Source organism: Hemitrygon akajei, chromosome 14 (genome assembly GCF_048418815.1).
Source record: "Hemitrygon akajei chromosome 14, sHemAka1.3, whole genome shotgun sequence".
NCBI classification, from domain to species: domain Eukaryota; kingdom Metazoa; phylum Chordata; class Chondrichthyes; order Myliobatiformes; family Dasyatidae; genus Hemitrygon; species Hemitrygon akajei.
Window position 1 is genome coordinate 7,114,338 of NC_133137.1, and position 14,748 is coordinate 7,129,085.

The 14,748-nt window shown below is 39.5% G+C and overlaps 1 protein-coding gene across 2 annotated transcripts in view; it reads left to right on the top strand.

Moving 5' to 3' along the window:
- The window catches only part of susd2 (sushi domain containing 2), a 110,801-nt gene that overhangs the window by 35,634 nt on the left and 60,419 nt on the right, over positions 1-14,748 (top strand). For both annotated transcript variants that reach the window (XM_073065441.1, XM_073065440.1), the window contains exon 5: positions 14,423-14,590. In XM_073065441.1, the coding sequence (XP_072921542.1) occupies positions 14,423-14,590 (168 nt within the window). The remainder of the gene's footprint in view (positions 1-14,422; positions 14,591-14,748) is intronic.

The following is a 14,748-nucleotide window of genomic DNA, read 5'->3' on the forward strand; positions in this document are numbered from 1 at the left end:
ACACTTATAGAAAAGAGTGGAAAGAAAAACAAACAAGCAAAAGGAAAGAACTATGTACAAGTAGGGAGTGATTTTTTTTTTACAACAGATTCATTGATTTGTGAGAATAAAATCAGGCCTATGAGGCATTATGTAGTTAAACCATTTTTCCCAGTATGAATCAAATTGCTCCAGCTTATGATTAACAGATGCTGTTATCTTCTCCATTTTGTAAATGCCCATTGTAATTTCCATCCATGTATTTAAAGTTGGGCTCTCCTGTGATAACCATTTCCTACTAAGAGTCTTTTTACCAGCCACAACAGTATATTCATTAAATATTTATCTCTTTTCAACCATTCTTGAGGTATATATCCAAAATATATGGTCTTACTCTCTAAGGGTATTTCACATTTAAAGATGTCTTGTAGGGCATTATGTATCCCCCTCCAATAGTTTTTGATAACAGGGCAGTCCCAAAAAATATGATAATGATTTGCATTTTGATTTCCACAATTTCTCCAGCAAACAGGGAGGTTACTATCATAATGGGATTTCTGAGAGGGTGTAATAAAATATCTTATCAAGTTTTTCCATCCAAACTCCCTCCATTTCTGTGAACTGGTACACTGCCACTGAGATCTCCATATTGTTGTCCATTCCTCCTCTGATATAATTATCCCTCCTTCCTTCTCCCATTTTGTTTTAATGTATGAAGTCAAATGTGTTTTAAGATTTGACAACCCCTTATACATGCATGAAATGATTCTACTACCATTATCTGAATTATATGCTTTTCTAAATAGCTCTATCAAGCATGTACTTGCCATGGTTACATTTTTAAACGTCTTATTAACATATTGTCGCATCTGTAAATACCAATAAAAATCTTGTTTTTCTAATAAGTGTTTCTCTTTAAGCATTTCAAAACTGAACAGTGTTCCTTCTTTCATTATGTTGCAAAGAACTGTTATTCCTTTATCTGTCCAGTCCTTAAATCTGGCATCCAATTTATTTGGTGTAAAATCCGAGTCATATGCACACCATTTAAGAATTGCAATATCTCCCTCTAGATTATATTCTTTTATAGTAGTTTTCCATATTTTAAGAGTCAATTTCACCCATGGGTTATCAATAGTATTTATGTACCTTTGCAGGTTGTTATCAGCCAGAATTGCTTGTATGGGGATGGGAAGTACCCGCTCCTCAATGTTTTTCCATTGAGCGTCATATGATGGGTTGCACCAACATATCACAGCTCTCAACTGTGCTGCAAAATAATAATCTCTAAGAGAAGGTAGGCCCCATCCCCCCCTTTTCCTTTGCTAATTGCAAAGTTTTGAGATGAACTCTAGGCCTTTTACCCTGCCAAATATACCTTGATAGCATCTTGTTCCATTCACGGAATTGATTTTGATTAATCTCTATTGGTAGGGTCTGAAAGAGATATAACAGTCTGGGCAGTATATTCATTTTAATAGACTCAATCCTTGAACTGAGACTGAAAAAAAGGATCAGGTTCCATCTTGCCACATTTTCCTTAACTTTTTTATATAAAGGCTGATAATTGCATTCTGATAATTTTGCCAAATCTTTTGGTATAATGATGCCCAAATATTTGAAAGACTCTGTGTGCCATGCCCAGGGGTATCAACTTTCAATTTCTCTTGGTGGGCTATAGTAATATGAAAGTAATTGGGTATTATCTATATTGATCTTGTATCCTGATAATTGACCATATTGCTCAAAGGATTGCATCAATTTAGGTAAAGAGTATGTTGATTGCCCTAGATTAGGGCAATAACAAGCCAATTTATGCTCTGTCCCTTTAATAGTAATTCCCCTGATATCTTCATTTTGTCTGATGTATTGAGCTAATGGTTCCAGATATAATGCGAAAAGTAGCAGTGATCATGCACAACCCTGTCTCGTGCCCCTTTCTAGGGTAAGACTATTTGATAAATAGCCATTGATTTTAATCCTAGCAGTAGGATTGTCATATAGTGTCTGTATAGTTTTAATAATTGTATCTTGGAAACCAAATCTATGTAAAACTTTGTAAAGAAAATTCCAATCGGCATCCACGCTTATTGCTTCGATTTAATTTTTTTGTATATGATCCATAATGTGAAGTATCCTTCATATATTGACTTGTGTCTGGCATTGTCGTATAAAACCTGTCTGATTGTTATGTATCAGTATGGGTAGAAATTCCTCTAATCGTTTGGCCATAATGGAGGTAAATAACCTATAATCTACATTAAGAACGGATATTGGTCTAAATGACCCGCATTCCATTTTATCCTTGCCTTCTTTTGGTATAACTGAGATTATCGTTTCCTTCCAACTGGGTAGCATTTGTGCCTTTTTTAGAGCCCAGTTCAGTGTGGGGAGTAAAACAGGAATTAATTGATTTTTAAATTCTTTGTGCCACTCTGCCGTATACCCATCTGATCCTGGTGACTTGCTTAATTTAAGCCTATTAATTGCAGTTTTTAATTCAACTTCAGTTATGTCAGCAGTCATCATTCTATTTTGTTCTTTGCTTAAAGTGGGTAACTCTAGAGAATTCAAGAAGGTGTCAATTTGGGTTATGCTTTCCTCTGGAACTTTGGAATATAGAGTTTTGTAAAACACTTCAAAAGCTTCTTGAATTGCACTTAGCTTATTTTTTATCATTTTCATTCTTGGGTCCCTAATTCTATGAATTGTATTTTCTGCTATTTTTTTTTCAGTTTCCACGCCAGTATTTTCATAGATTTCGATCCACTTTCATAATGTCTCTGTTTCAGAAACATTAAATTTTTCTTGATTTTTTGCGTAGCCAAACTATTAATTTCATTCCTAATTCTTTTAATTTCCCCCTAATGTATCCTGTGCCAAATTCAATTTATTTTTTCTCTAGTTACTTCAGCCTATTTTGTAATTCCCTAATGTTTTATTCCTTATTTTTTTCTTAGATGAAGATATCGCTATAATTTTCCCTCTTAAGACCGCCTTCAGAGTATCCCATAAAATGGGAGGTGAAACCTCTCCATTATCATTAAATTCTAAGTAGAGACCAATTTATTTTTTAATTTGTTCCTTAAAGTATGGATCATTGAGTAGACTTGAATTTAGTTTCCAAATAGTATTCTTTGGTTGTAGGTCAAAATCAACAGATAAATATATAGGTGCATGGTCACTTACATCTATTGTTCCAATTCCACAGGTGTTAATTTTGTCTTTGTCTTTTCCAAATGTTATGAAATAGTCTATTCTTGTATATACAGAATGGGGAGCAGAATAATGAGTGTAATCCCTTCTGTCCGGGAAAAGGTCCCTCCATATATCAATTAAACCAACATCCTCAAAAAGTGTATTAATTTTCTTGTGTAAAGATTTTGTTTCATAGGTTTTTCTATTGGAAGAGTCTAAGTTTGGTTATAATTGTAAATTTAAGTCTCCCCCACATATCAGGAGATCTTCTGTTTCCGTTACCATAGCATCAGTAATTTTCTGAAAGAAACCAAATTCACTTCCTGGTGGTGCATACATATTCAACAGAGTAACTGAATTTCTGTCTATATTCCCCCTTACCAGAATATATCTGCCCTCTGTATCTCCCATTTCGAATACTTCTTCAAAATTTAGCTTACTTGAGATAAGAATAGCAACTCTTCTCCTATGTCCTGATTTATATGAGGAGAAAAACAAATTAGTGAAGCCCATTCTCTTTAGTTTTTTATGCTCATTATCACTTAAATGAGTTTCCTGTAAATATAGTACATGGGCTTGTTCTTTTTTCAATTTGGATAAAATTCTATTATGTTTGATTGGATTTAATAGCCCATTGACATTAAAAGAAATGAATTTTACCTTGTCCTTAACCATCTGTATTTATCTGTCAATGTACCATTGAAATTAAAATAAAACTTAATCGATCTACTCACTGAACAAATAAGAACCAAGAAACGCAAGTAATAACACAAATGGCAACGAATGTGTGATTCCAAGTCCGAGGTCTCTAGTAGATGACCCTGCATTGAGCTAGAGGAAATGTCTAGCTGTGGGGGATAACCCCTCCTACTTCTGAGTTGAGGGCCCCCATTGCAGTATTCATAAAAGTCAGTGAACAAATCTATTACACAGAAAAGATTTCCCTGATACACACACACACACACACACACACACATACACACAGGTGTATATATACACACACATATACACTTATATTACATACATACACATATATGCACACATAAATGTATTCTCATTTTGGTGGGGAAAAAGGAGTAAGTGAGTGAATAAAGAATCACAACTAAGTAATATAAAATCCACATTATAATAAGTATTTCTCGAGATAGGTATATCGCCGTCTACTTTTGCTTCCATTTAGCTTCTCAGCATTTTGAGAGTTCGCCAAACCTTATGGCTCTTCTGAAGGGGTTGAGGACTGTCTTTGGGAAACTCCCGGTCTCTTCCTGATATACTTCTCTCGGCCTCCTCCCATCTCCTGCCTTCTCGATTCTCGCACTATTTCCCAAACAGAGCGGGATAATTCCTCTGCCAGGCTTTCCCTCGGTTTGGTCACGCTGACGGGCAACCCTCTGGCCTTCATGTCTGTAGTTGCCTCTTCCACTGTCTGGTACAACCACGTCCCGTCGTCATAAAACACTCGAAGTTTAGCAGGGTACAGAGTTTGAAATCTAATCTTTTTTTGCTTTAGTACTCGCTTTACTTCAGAGTATTCTTTATGTTTCTGCAGGATCACAGCGGGGTAATATCTTGGTCGAAATATATTACTTTATCATCTAAAAACACTCTCTTCTTACCCCAGGCCCTTCATAGAATCCCCACCTTGGTGCTGTACCGAAGGAGTTTAATTATTATTGAGCGTGGCTTATCTTGGGTAGACTTCAGAACTAACGCGCGACGCGTTCTCTCGATTTCCAGCTCCATAGCTGAGGGAAGCTCCAGCGTGTCCCACAGCAACTTTCCGACAAACTCCGTCATAGATGAGCCCTCCGCTCCTTCAGGAACATTGTAGATTCTGATATTTTTCTGCCGTGATCTTCCCTTCAGGTCAAGCAGTTTACCTTCTTGGTGATTTAATATTTTTATCGTCTTACTCAGTATTCGTTCAATGTTTTTAACGCGATCTTCCACCTTCTCAATTCGAGTCTCTGCCACCGCTGTTTTTTGATTGACGTTGGTGAGCTCTGACTTACTATCATGTAGCTGCTGCTTTATTTCTTTCTGGAACTCCCTTACCTCTTTCAGAATTTCGATCATATTTGCCGCTTTGCCTGAACGAGGCCCAGCGTCCGCCTCGCTAGCACGCGGTCGGGTAGGAGAGCGGCTCGCTGCACTCCTCTCGGCCACAGGCTCCGCAGTGTTGCTTTTTAAATTTCCATTCCTTTTCCCCATTCTTGCCCCTCCTTTCAGTTCAAATAGTTTTTGAAAAATACTATATTTGACGGGTTAACGGGGCTTAACACGTGTTTTTCTGGAGGAGCTAGTGACTTAAGCTGACGTCCTCGATGATGACATCACCGGAAACCCCCCCCTATGCCATTCAATTTCTAAATGGACATTGAACCTGTGAACACTACCTCACTTTTTTAATATATATTATTTCTGTTTTTGTACGATTTTTAATCGACTCAATATGCATATACTGTAAATGATTTATTTAATAATTTATTTATCTATTTTCTTCTATATTATGTATTGCATAGATCTGCTGCTGCTAAGTTAACAGATTTCACGACACATGCTGATGATAAAGACCCTGAGTCTGATGCTGAGAAAAGTTGAGAAAGCTAGATAAGGAGGAGTTTTGGAATGAAGGAGGATGATTGGTGACTTGATAGCAACGTGCAAGTTAATAAAAGGCAGAGTTAGAGTGGATGAGCAGAGACTTTCTCCCAGGGTGGAAACGTCTATAAGGGAGTGCATAATTTAAAGGTGATTGGAGGAAAATATAGGGGGTTATATCAGAGGTAGGTCTGTACAGTGCTGTAATGTTTAGATAAGTACATGAATGTCAGGAAGGTGGAGGGATATGAACATTGTGTAAGTAGAAGGGATTAGTTTTTGGGCATTTTTGATTTACTTTTTAGCTGGTTTGGCATAACATTGTGGGCTGAAGGGCCTGTTCCTGTGCTGTACTCTATGTTCTATGTAAGGGGGCATGTCCTGGGTGGTGGGGGTCCTTAATGATGACATTAAGCTGGGATTGATGTCATTCTGAAGCCTTTCCAGGCACTTTGGGCTAGTTCTTGGTACTCTGCCCACCAGAAACACTGTTGCTGCTCAGTTCTCGATGCTTGAGACTGAGCTGGTTTGAGCCAGCAACATAGACCCCTTACATCTGGACCAGGTTAGCATTAATCCTGGTGAACTGTGAATGGCCTTTTCGTATGGTGGCAATGGTCAGTGAGATCTGGGCCTTTGTTTGCTTATTTTTGAGAAGACACTTTGAAGAAAACTTTGCTGAAGATAGTCACCCTAAAGGTTAAAGGAAAGATTAAAGATTAGTCTCATGGATATTGAAACATCCAATGAAATGTGTTGTCTTGCATCAAATCAAATCAGCGAGGATTGTGTTGGGCAGCCGGCAAGTGTCACCATGCTTCCAGCAGCAACACAGCATGCCCACAACTCACTAACTCTAACCTGTACATCCTTGGAACGTGGGAGAAAACTGAAGCATATGGAGGAAACTCGTGCAGTCACAGGGAGAATGTACAAACTCCTTACAGACCACAGCAGGAGTTGTAACCTGTTTCTAAAGCTGGCAAACTGCAAAGCATTGTACTAACCACCATGCTTCTGTTCCAACCTGGAGAAAATTCTATTGAAGCACATTGTTCTAAATGGAACAATGAAGTACATGGTTGTAAATGACATTCAAACGTAGAGTATATTGGGGAAGGAAAGCTGTGGTTTGAGATCATATTATTGCATGAGAATAAAATTCCAAGCAGGTTAGAATCTTTACTTGTGATCTTGCAATCAATTCTCAGTCAACACTTGCTGACAATAAACACATTTTGCTTTTTAATGAAGTGATCTTTTTTGGTGCTTATCTCAGACCTGCAGAAGTGCTCTCAAAACTGAGTGCAGCCATCATCTGCCCTCATGATACTGATGTTGGTCAACAGAGTGAATATTTTTGAAATTATTATTACAAGTTCATCAATTAGAAAGGTGGATCAGTTTACCACTGCAAAACTTTATTAGCAGTTAAATTAATAAGACTATATCAGGGTTCCACCCTCAATATCAACAAAACATTTTGCTAGATTAAGTGTGGGTTGCAACTGCAGCTTATCTTCATGTTCACGCCAGTTTTTCTCTATCAGTGACATCAGCTCTCTCCCACCCTCCTGGCAAATATATGAACTTCTTTTCTCTTCTTCCTCGTTCGGAAAAAGGGTTTTTGCCCCTAAGTGTTACCTCTGTTTCTCTTGCTACAGATGCAGTCATACCTGTTGCCTTTTCATTTAGGTTTCCAGCATCTGCAGTTTTTTCTTGCTTTGCAGAATCGGTCACAAATTACTTAATTCGACATCTGACAAAGAATTCATTAAACTCTCTGCTCTTGCCATCGTTTCTCTTGTGTGAGTGCACGTACATGTAAATGAGATGACCTTGGTAACAGGAAGCAAACAAATCCCTGGAATTACCACATTCTGCAGCAATGGAGAATTTCTTCCAGCAAGGCTGAACTAAAATGTTCAGAACCTAATGTTCCTGAAACATTTGCAAGTATATTGCAAGGAGCTTGTTGTCTTTGACCAAAACTGAGTGGACAGTTTAGTTGGGAAACAATTTCTCTTGAGACTTCAGCTGATTATTTGATGACCATTGACATTTGAATGGGTGAATGAGCATTCCTCCTCCCCGCCCCACTCACTCCTGCTGCTGTCCGTACTGGACCTGAGTTGCCCATATGTTATGTCAAGCCCCGTAACTGTTTGATGGAGAATGAGTATGAGGAGTTAAGTGAGGCTGGACGAATGCAAAGGGAATATCAGGAATTCCACAGACTCCATAGGGTGAAGGTAGCCAAGGCCACAGGCCCTCCACTTTCCCTAAAATTGCTTTTCCTTGGATTTGCTTTTACTGAAAGGCACATGAAAAGTTTGTACTATTTCTACAGGTTAAGTACAAGACCTGGAAATCTCTGCTTAACACCTTAAGGTTATAAGCCTTTATGAGCTTTGCTCTCCCAGCTGATACACTGAATTGAACTCTTGATTAGATAGCTGTGTTGTAATTGTTCCCAGTTATTACCACATGCTAAATTTAGGAGGGTATATTCATAGCCGTACAAAAAAAACCTGTTCTATATTTGAAGAAGTAATGGAATAATAGAAGCAATCTTCTGGAAGACAAGGAATATTTTATCAAATTACCATACAGCCATATGGACAACTTCCTCATAACTTAATGTCAGAAAATTAACATATGCCATATTTTTTATCCCTCGTGGTGCTTCTTGGCTCCATGAGGTAGTAGGTGTGCAGCCAATGTACAACTAAAAAGCCAATTCATTGTAAGTTTATTTAAGTTTTGACATCAACATGATCACTTGGGGAATAAAAGACCAAGCAATTTAAGATTTTTATTTGCGACCGTGAAATCATTTCTCATTCAACAGACGCGGATACTAAAAACACTTAACTTTTTAATGAAATAGTCTTACTCGGTGCTTATCTTTGATTTGCACAAGTGCTCTCAACACTGAAGGCATCATCGGCCTTCGTGATTCTGATGCTAGTTAACATATTGAATATGTGTGAGGTTCCTTCAGTTACTGCAAAAACTTTTTATTACTGCAAAATTTTATTGGCCATTAAATTAATAAGGCTACAAAGGAGCAAAACCCAGTGTCAGCAAAGTTGTAATTGTCAGTAATTTTGATTCATCATATTTCACAATAGTAGCTATGATGAGGCAGAAAGTTAATTCTGAATGCTTCCTCACCCACAAAGGGCGCGGCAGGCCACAGGTAGAAAGCCAGAGATAGACAATAGACAATAGACAATAGGTGCAGAAGTAGACCATTTGGCCCTTCGAGCCTGCACCGCCATTTTGAGATCATGGCTGATCCATTACTATCAATACCTGGTTCCTGCCTTGTCCCCATATCCCTTGATTCCCCTATCCATAAGATACCTATCTAACTCCTTCTTGAAAGCATCCAGAGAATTGGCCTCCACTACCTTCCGAGGCAGTGCATTCCAGACCCCCACAACTCTCTGGGAGAAGAAGTTTTTCCTTAACTCTGTCCTAAATGACCTACCCCTTATTCTCAAACCATGCCCTCTGGTACTGGACTCTCCCAGCATCTGGAATATATTTCCTGCCTCTATCTTGTCCAATCCCTTAATAATCTTATATGTTTCAATCAGATCCCCTCTCAATCTCCTTAATTCCAGCGTGTACAAGCCCAGTCTCTCTAACCTCTCTGCGTAAGACAGTCCAGACATCCCAGGAATTAATCTCGTGAATCTACGCTGCACTTCCTCTACAGCCAGGATGTCCTTCCTTAACCCTGGAGACCAAAACTGTACACAATACTCCAGGTGTGGTCTCACCAGGGCCCTGTACAAATGCAAAAGGATTTCCTTGCTCTTGTACTCAATTCCCTTTGTAATAAAGGCCAACATTCCAATAGACTTCTTCACTGCCTGCTGCACTTGCTCATTCACCTTCAGTGACTGATGAACAAGGACTCTGAGATCTCTTTGTATTTCTCCCTTACCCAACTCTATACCATTCAGATAATAATCTGCCTTCCTGTTCTTACTCCCAAAGTGGATAACCTCACACTTATTCACATTAAACGCCATCTGCCAAGTATCTGCCCACTCACCCAGCCTATCCAAGTCACCCTGAATTCTCCTAACATCCTCATCACATGTCACACTGCCACCCAGCTTAGTATCATCAGCAAATTTGCTGATGTTATTTTCTATGCCTTCATCCAAATCGTTAACGTAAATGGTAAACAGCTGTGGTCCCAATACCGAGCCCTGTGGCACCCCACTAGTCACCACCTGCCATTCCGAGAAACACCCATTCACCGCTACCCTTTGCTTTCTATCTGCCAACCAGTTTTCTATCCATGTCAATGCCTTCCCCCCGATGCCCTGAGCTTTCATTTTACCCACCAATCTTCTATGTGGGACCTTATCAAATGCCTTCTGAAAATTGAGGTACACTACATCCACTGGATCTCCCCCATCTAACTTCCTGGTTACATCCTCGAAAAACTCCAACAGATTAGTCAAGCATGATTTACCCTTGGTAAATCCATGCTGGCTCGGCCCAATCCTATCACTGCTATCTAGATATGCCACTATTTCATCCTTAATAATGGACTCTAGCATCTTTCCCACCACCGATGTCAGGCTGACAGGTCGATAGTTCTCTGTTTTCTCCCTCCCTCCTTTCTTAAAAAGTGGGATAACATTAGCCATTCTCCAATCCTCAGGAACTGATCCTGAATCTAAGGAACATTGGAAAATGATTACCAATGCATCTGCAATTTCCAGGGCCACCTCCTTTAGTACCCTAGGGTGCAGACCATCTGGACCTGGGGATTTGTCAGCCTTCAGTCCCATCAGTCCTCTCATCACCATTTCCTTCCGAATGTCAATCTGTTTCATTTCCTCTGTTACCCTATGTCCTTGGCCCATCCATACATCTGGGAGATTGCTTGTGTCCTCCTTAGTGAAAACAGATCTAAAGTACTCATTAAATTCTTCTGCCATTTCTCTGTTTCCCATAACAATTTCACCCAATTCATTCTTCAAGGGCCCAACATTGTTCTTAACTATCTTCTTTCTCTTCACATACCTAAAAAAGCTTTTGCTATCTTCCTTTATATTCCTGGCTAGCTTGCGTTCGTACCTTATTTTTTCTCCCCATATTGCCTTTTTAGTTAAGTTCTGTTGTTCCTTAAAAACTTCCCAATCATCTGTCCTCCCACTCACCTTAGTCCAACTCAGATAGGGTTCATTTCTTTGGCATACATCCCAAGAATTTCACTTTCCACTGAAACCGGAGAATACATAACTCTATGGAAGGGCTCATTCTTCTTTCATACACTCCCAGTTCAGAGAAATGTCACTGGGAGGATTGCCTGGAAAAGCACATTCATCAATTAAACATCCATGTAAATTGGTAGAGAAAAGACTGGGCGCTGCCCTTTCCTGCAGTTGCTGACTAGGGCACAATCCAACTCAGACTGGCCCTACCCAGTCAACATTTTGCTTTTTTAATACTCTATTACCACTAATTAATGTTTTATCAATGAATTAACTGATAGTGCTGAAGACAAAGTCTTTTGACATGCTCTCCATGTGATATTGGTCCAGGCACTGCTATGCACTAAGCAGACAATGGTTTCTAGTTGTGATTTGCAACTGGTATACTAATGATGGTGGTCCCTTGTCAGCTTTAATGTAACCAGTTGAGCATTTTGTGTGCAACTTGTTGCTTTTAAGATGAAATATCTTAATTCTACAAATTAAAATCTGTGTGATACTTTGCAGCAGCTTTCACAATTTCCAAGACCTGGTCATCTGATTGACTACCTTCAACAACAGGCTCCTGAACCAATGTGGATAAATTCACTCACCTAAACTGTGGACTGATTCCTCAACCTGTGGACTCACTTTTAACAACTCTAAAACTCACATTTTCAGTATTATTTATCAGTCTGTCTGTCTATCTATCTATCTATCTATCTATCTATCTATCTATCTATCTATCTATCTATCTATCTATCTATCTATCTATCTATCTATCTATCTATCTATCTATCTATCTCCCTTGATCCCTTGATGTAATCTGAGCCTAATCACAAGAAAATTTACAATGACCAATTAGCTTACCAACTAGGTTGTCTTTGGATCGAGGGAGGAAACTGGAGCATGTGGAGGAAACCCACGCATTTATGGGGAGAACATACCAACTCCTTACAGGAGGCAGCAGGAATTGAACTGGGGTCACACACAAGGAAATCTGCAGATGCTGGAAATTCAAACAACACACACAAAATGCTGGTGGAACACAGCAGGCCAGGCAGCATCAATAGGGAGAAGCGCTGTCAACGTATCGGGCCGAGACCCTTCGTCAGGACTAACTGAAAGGAAAGATAGTAAGAGATTTGAAAGTAGTGAGGGGAGAGGGAAGTGTGAAATGATAGGAGAAGACCGGAGGGAGTGGGGTGAAGCTAAGAACTGGAAAGGTGATTGGCAAAAGTGATACAGAGCTGGAGAAGGGAAAGGATCGTGGGACGGGAGGCCTCAGGAGAAAGAAAGGTTGGGGGTGGAGCACCAGAGTGAGATGGAAAACAGGCAAACAACTAAATATGTCAGGGATGGGGTAAGAAGTGGAGGAGGGGCATTAACGGAAGTTAGAGAAGCTGTTGTACTAACCACTATGTTATTGTGCTGCCCAATTTCAGATTCAGATTCAGATTCAGTTTATTGTCATTTAGAAACCACAAATGCAATGCAGTTAAAAAATGAGACAACGTTCCTCCAGAATGATATCAACAAAGCACATGACAAAGTAGACTACACCAGAAAATCCACATAACGTTTGGCAATCCCCATGTGCAAATGTGTTTGCACGTTCCAAACACAAGAAAATCTGCAGATGTTGGAAATCCAAAGCAACACACACAAAATGCTGGAGGAACTCAGACGTTCAGGCTGCATCCATGGAAAAGAGAAAACAGTCGACGTTCCGGCCCGAAACCCTTCTTTAGGACTTTGTATTTGTTGTTCGTCAATCTTTGTCTGCAGTCTTTGATCAATTCTATTGTACTTTTCTGTTCTACTTTGAATGCCTGTAAGGAACCAACTTCAAAGTGGTAAACAGTGGTGATATGTATGGACTTTAATAATAAATGTACTTTGAACTTTGAACTTCAGAAGTCAGTTTTGGCAGTTTAGATATTAATTAAAGCCCACAGTGAAGGAATAGTGCTAACTTTAACAGCTGAAGTACCCACGTGATGGGGTCCTCAGCAGTCACACCCATGGTTGATATCCACTATTGGAGGAATTAATATCGTGATGAAATGCCATACAAAATCATTTGGGACCTTGTCCTAGGAGGCACAAATGTACGTGACAAAAGATTACTCTATTTGCAGATGGTCTTCAGAAACACTGGTTTAGCTATGAAGGTATCAACAATGAGAGGTAACGGGACCTAGAGTCGAAATAGTTCAGACCCTATTGAGAACCCACAAATACATTAATAAGTTGCACGGAATGCAGTCTAGCTTTCATACCAACTGCCAGACTTGGTACTTCTAATTAAATGCTAAATCTACACTTATTTTATGATATGGACGATCTCTCCTCTTCTTTTTGATGTCGTTCTGCCCCAGAAGCCCTGTTGGGCTGAATCATGTTGAACCTGACTCAAGAGTGCACTCTGAACAGAGGGTGGCACTATGGAAGGAGTCAAAGGACTTCGAGTTAGTTTCAAATTTCACTGGGAATATAGGGTATATTTTAAACTAATTAGAAATTATTAATGGAATAAATTCAATTAAAACACCATACAATGCTAACAAATAATTAAAAGCCTTGACCTAAGGTAAAGAAATGCAGGCACTTACTTGAGATTGGAAATCAAAACACAGTGCAGATATTGGGAACTTGAACAAAAACCAGAAATGACTGGAAACTCTTGGCAGGACAGATGGTATAAGTGGAGAGAGAAACAGTTTCCAATTTGGGACCCTTCGACTTACCTGCACTCACCTTTCTCATCAGTCTTGTAGACAACTATTCTCTTCAGAGCATCAATACCTTGCTGCTGAGCTCAGTGATAGGTGTACGTCAGGGCAGGCCGTTGGATACACTGGGGTCTGATCTTCAGCTCTTCTTGAAGTATAGCTGATCATGAGATAAGATGAGCCTTGAACTTCTGACTGTTAATGCCCCAATTCAGGCCAATATTTCTTCAATTAAAGAATAATAATATTTTTAATAGAATATTAATTTTAATATGAATTAATAATATTCTTTCACCAGATTCTCCAGAGAGTACTGAGGAATGGAGAGACATTGGTGTATGAAAGTGGCAGCACAGGTAGATCAGCCGGTTAAGAAGGGACACACAATACCTCCCTTCATTAGTCAGGGCATAAAATATAAGAGCAGGGGAATATCAAGCACATGATATATTATCAGAACTCCGATCAGCCAGTATCCATGCTCCTAGAGAGGAGCCCAACTCTTAAGGAATGTTGGGGGAGACATTTGAAATGTTGATGTTGGAGACTTGTCAAGAATATATGTCCTCTGTAAGTGTAGTCTCCCTGTCTTTATGGCGATGTAAGAGTTGGAACTGTCCAGCATTAACTGCCGTCTGTAAATTATTTTAAACTCTTCTCTGTTGATCCTCCTCAAACCTGCAGTGCATCACGGCAAATTTCCAGACTCGAAGAAAAGCGTTTTGCAGAATGGAACCAAATGGCAGTACTACGGTACGCCTGGTGTCACTGGGACCCTGACGCTCAATTGGAACCGTTCATCACTCCCAAGCAGACTTCTAAATGTTGAGCTCTGGGGTTACAGAGAAAATGGTAAGTGATTATTTTGTGTGGTAGAGTTAGATTAGGATTGTACATGTTCTAGAATGTCAGAATCAGCATCCTGATTGTGACTGTAGATGCAATTGTACCTTTACCTGTAGGTTCCCACCAGGATCACCTGAGTCCTCCCAGATCCTAAAGATGTGCAG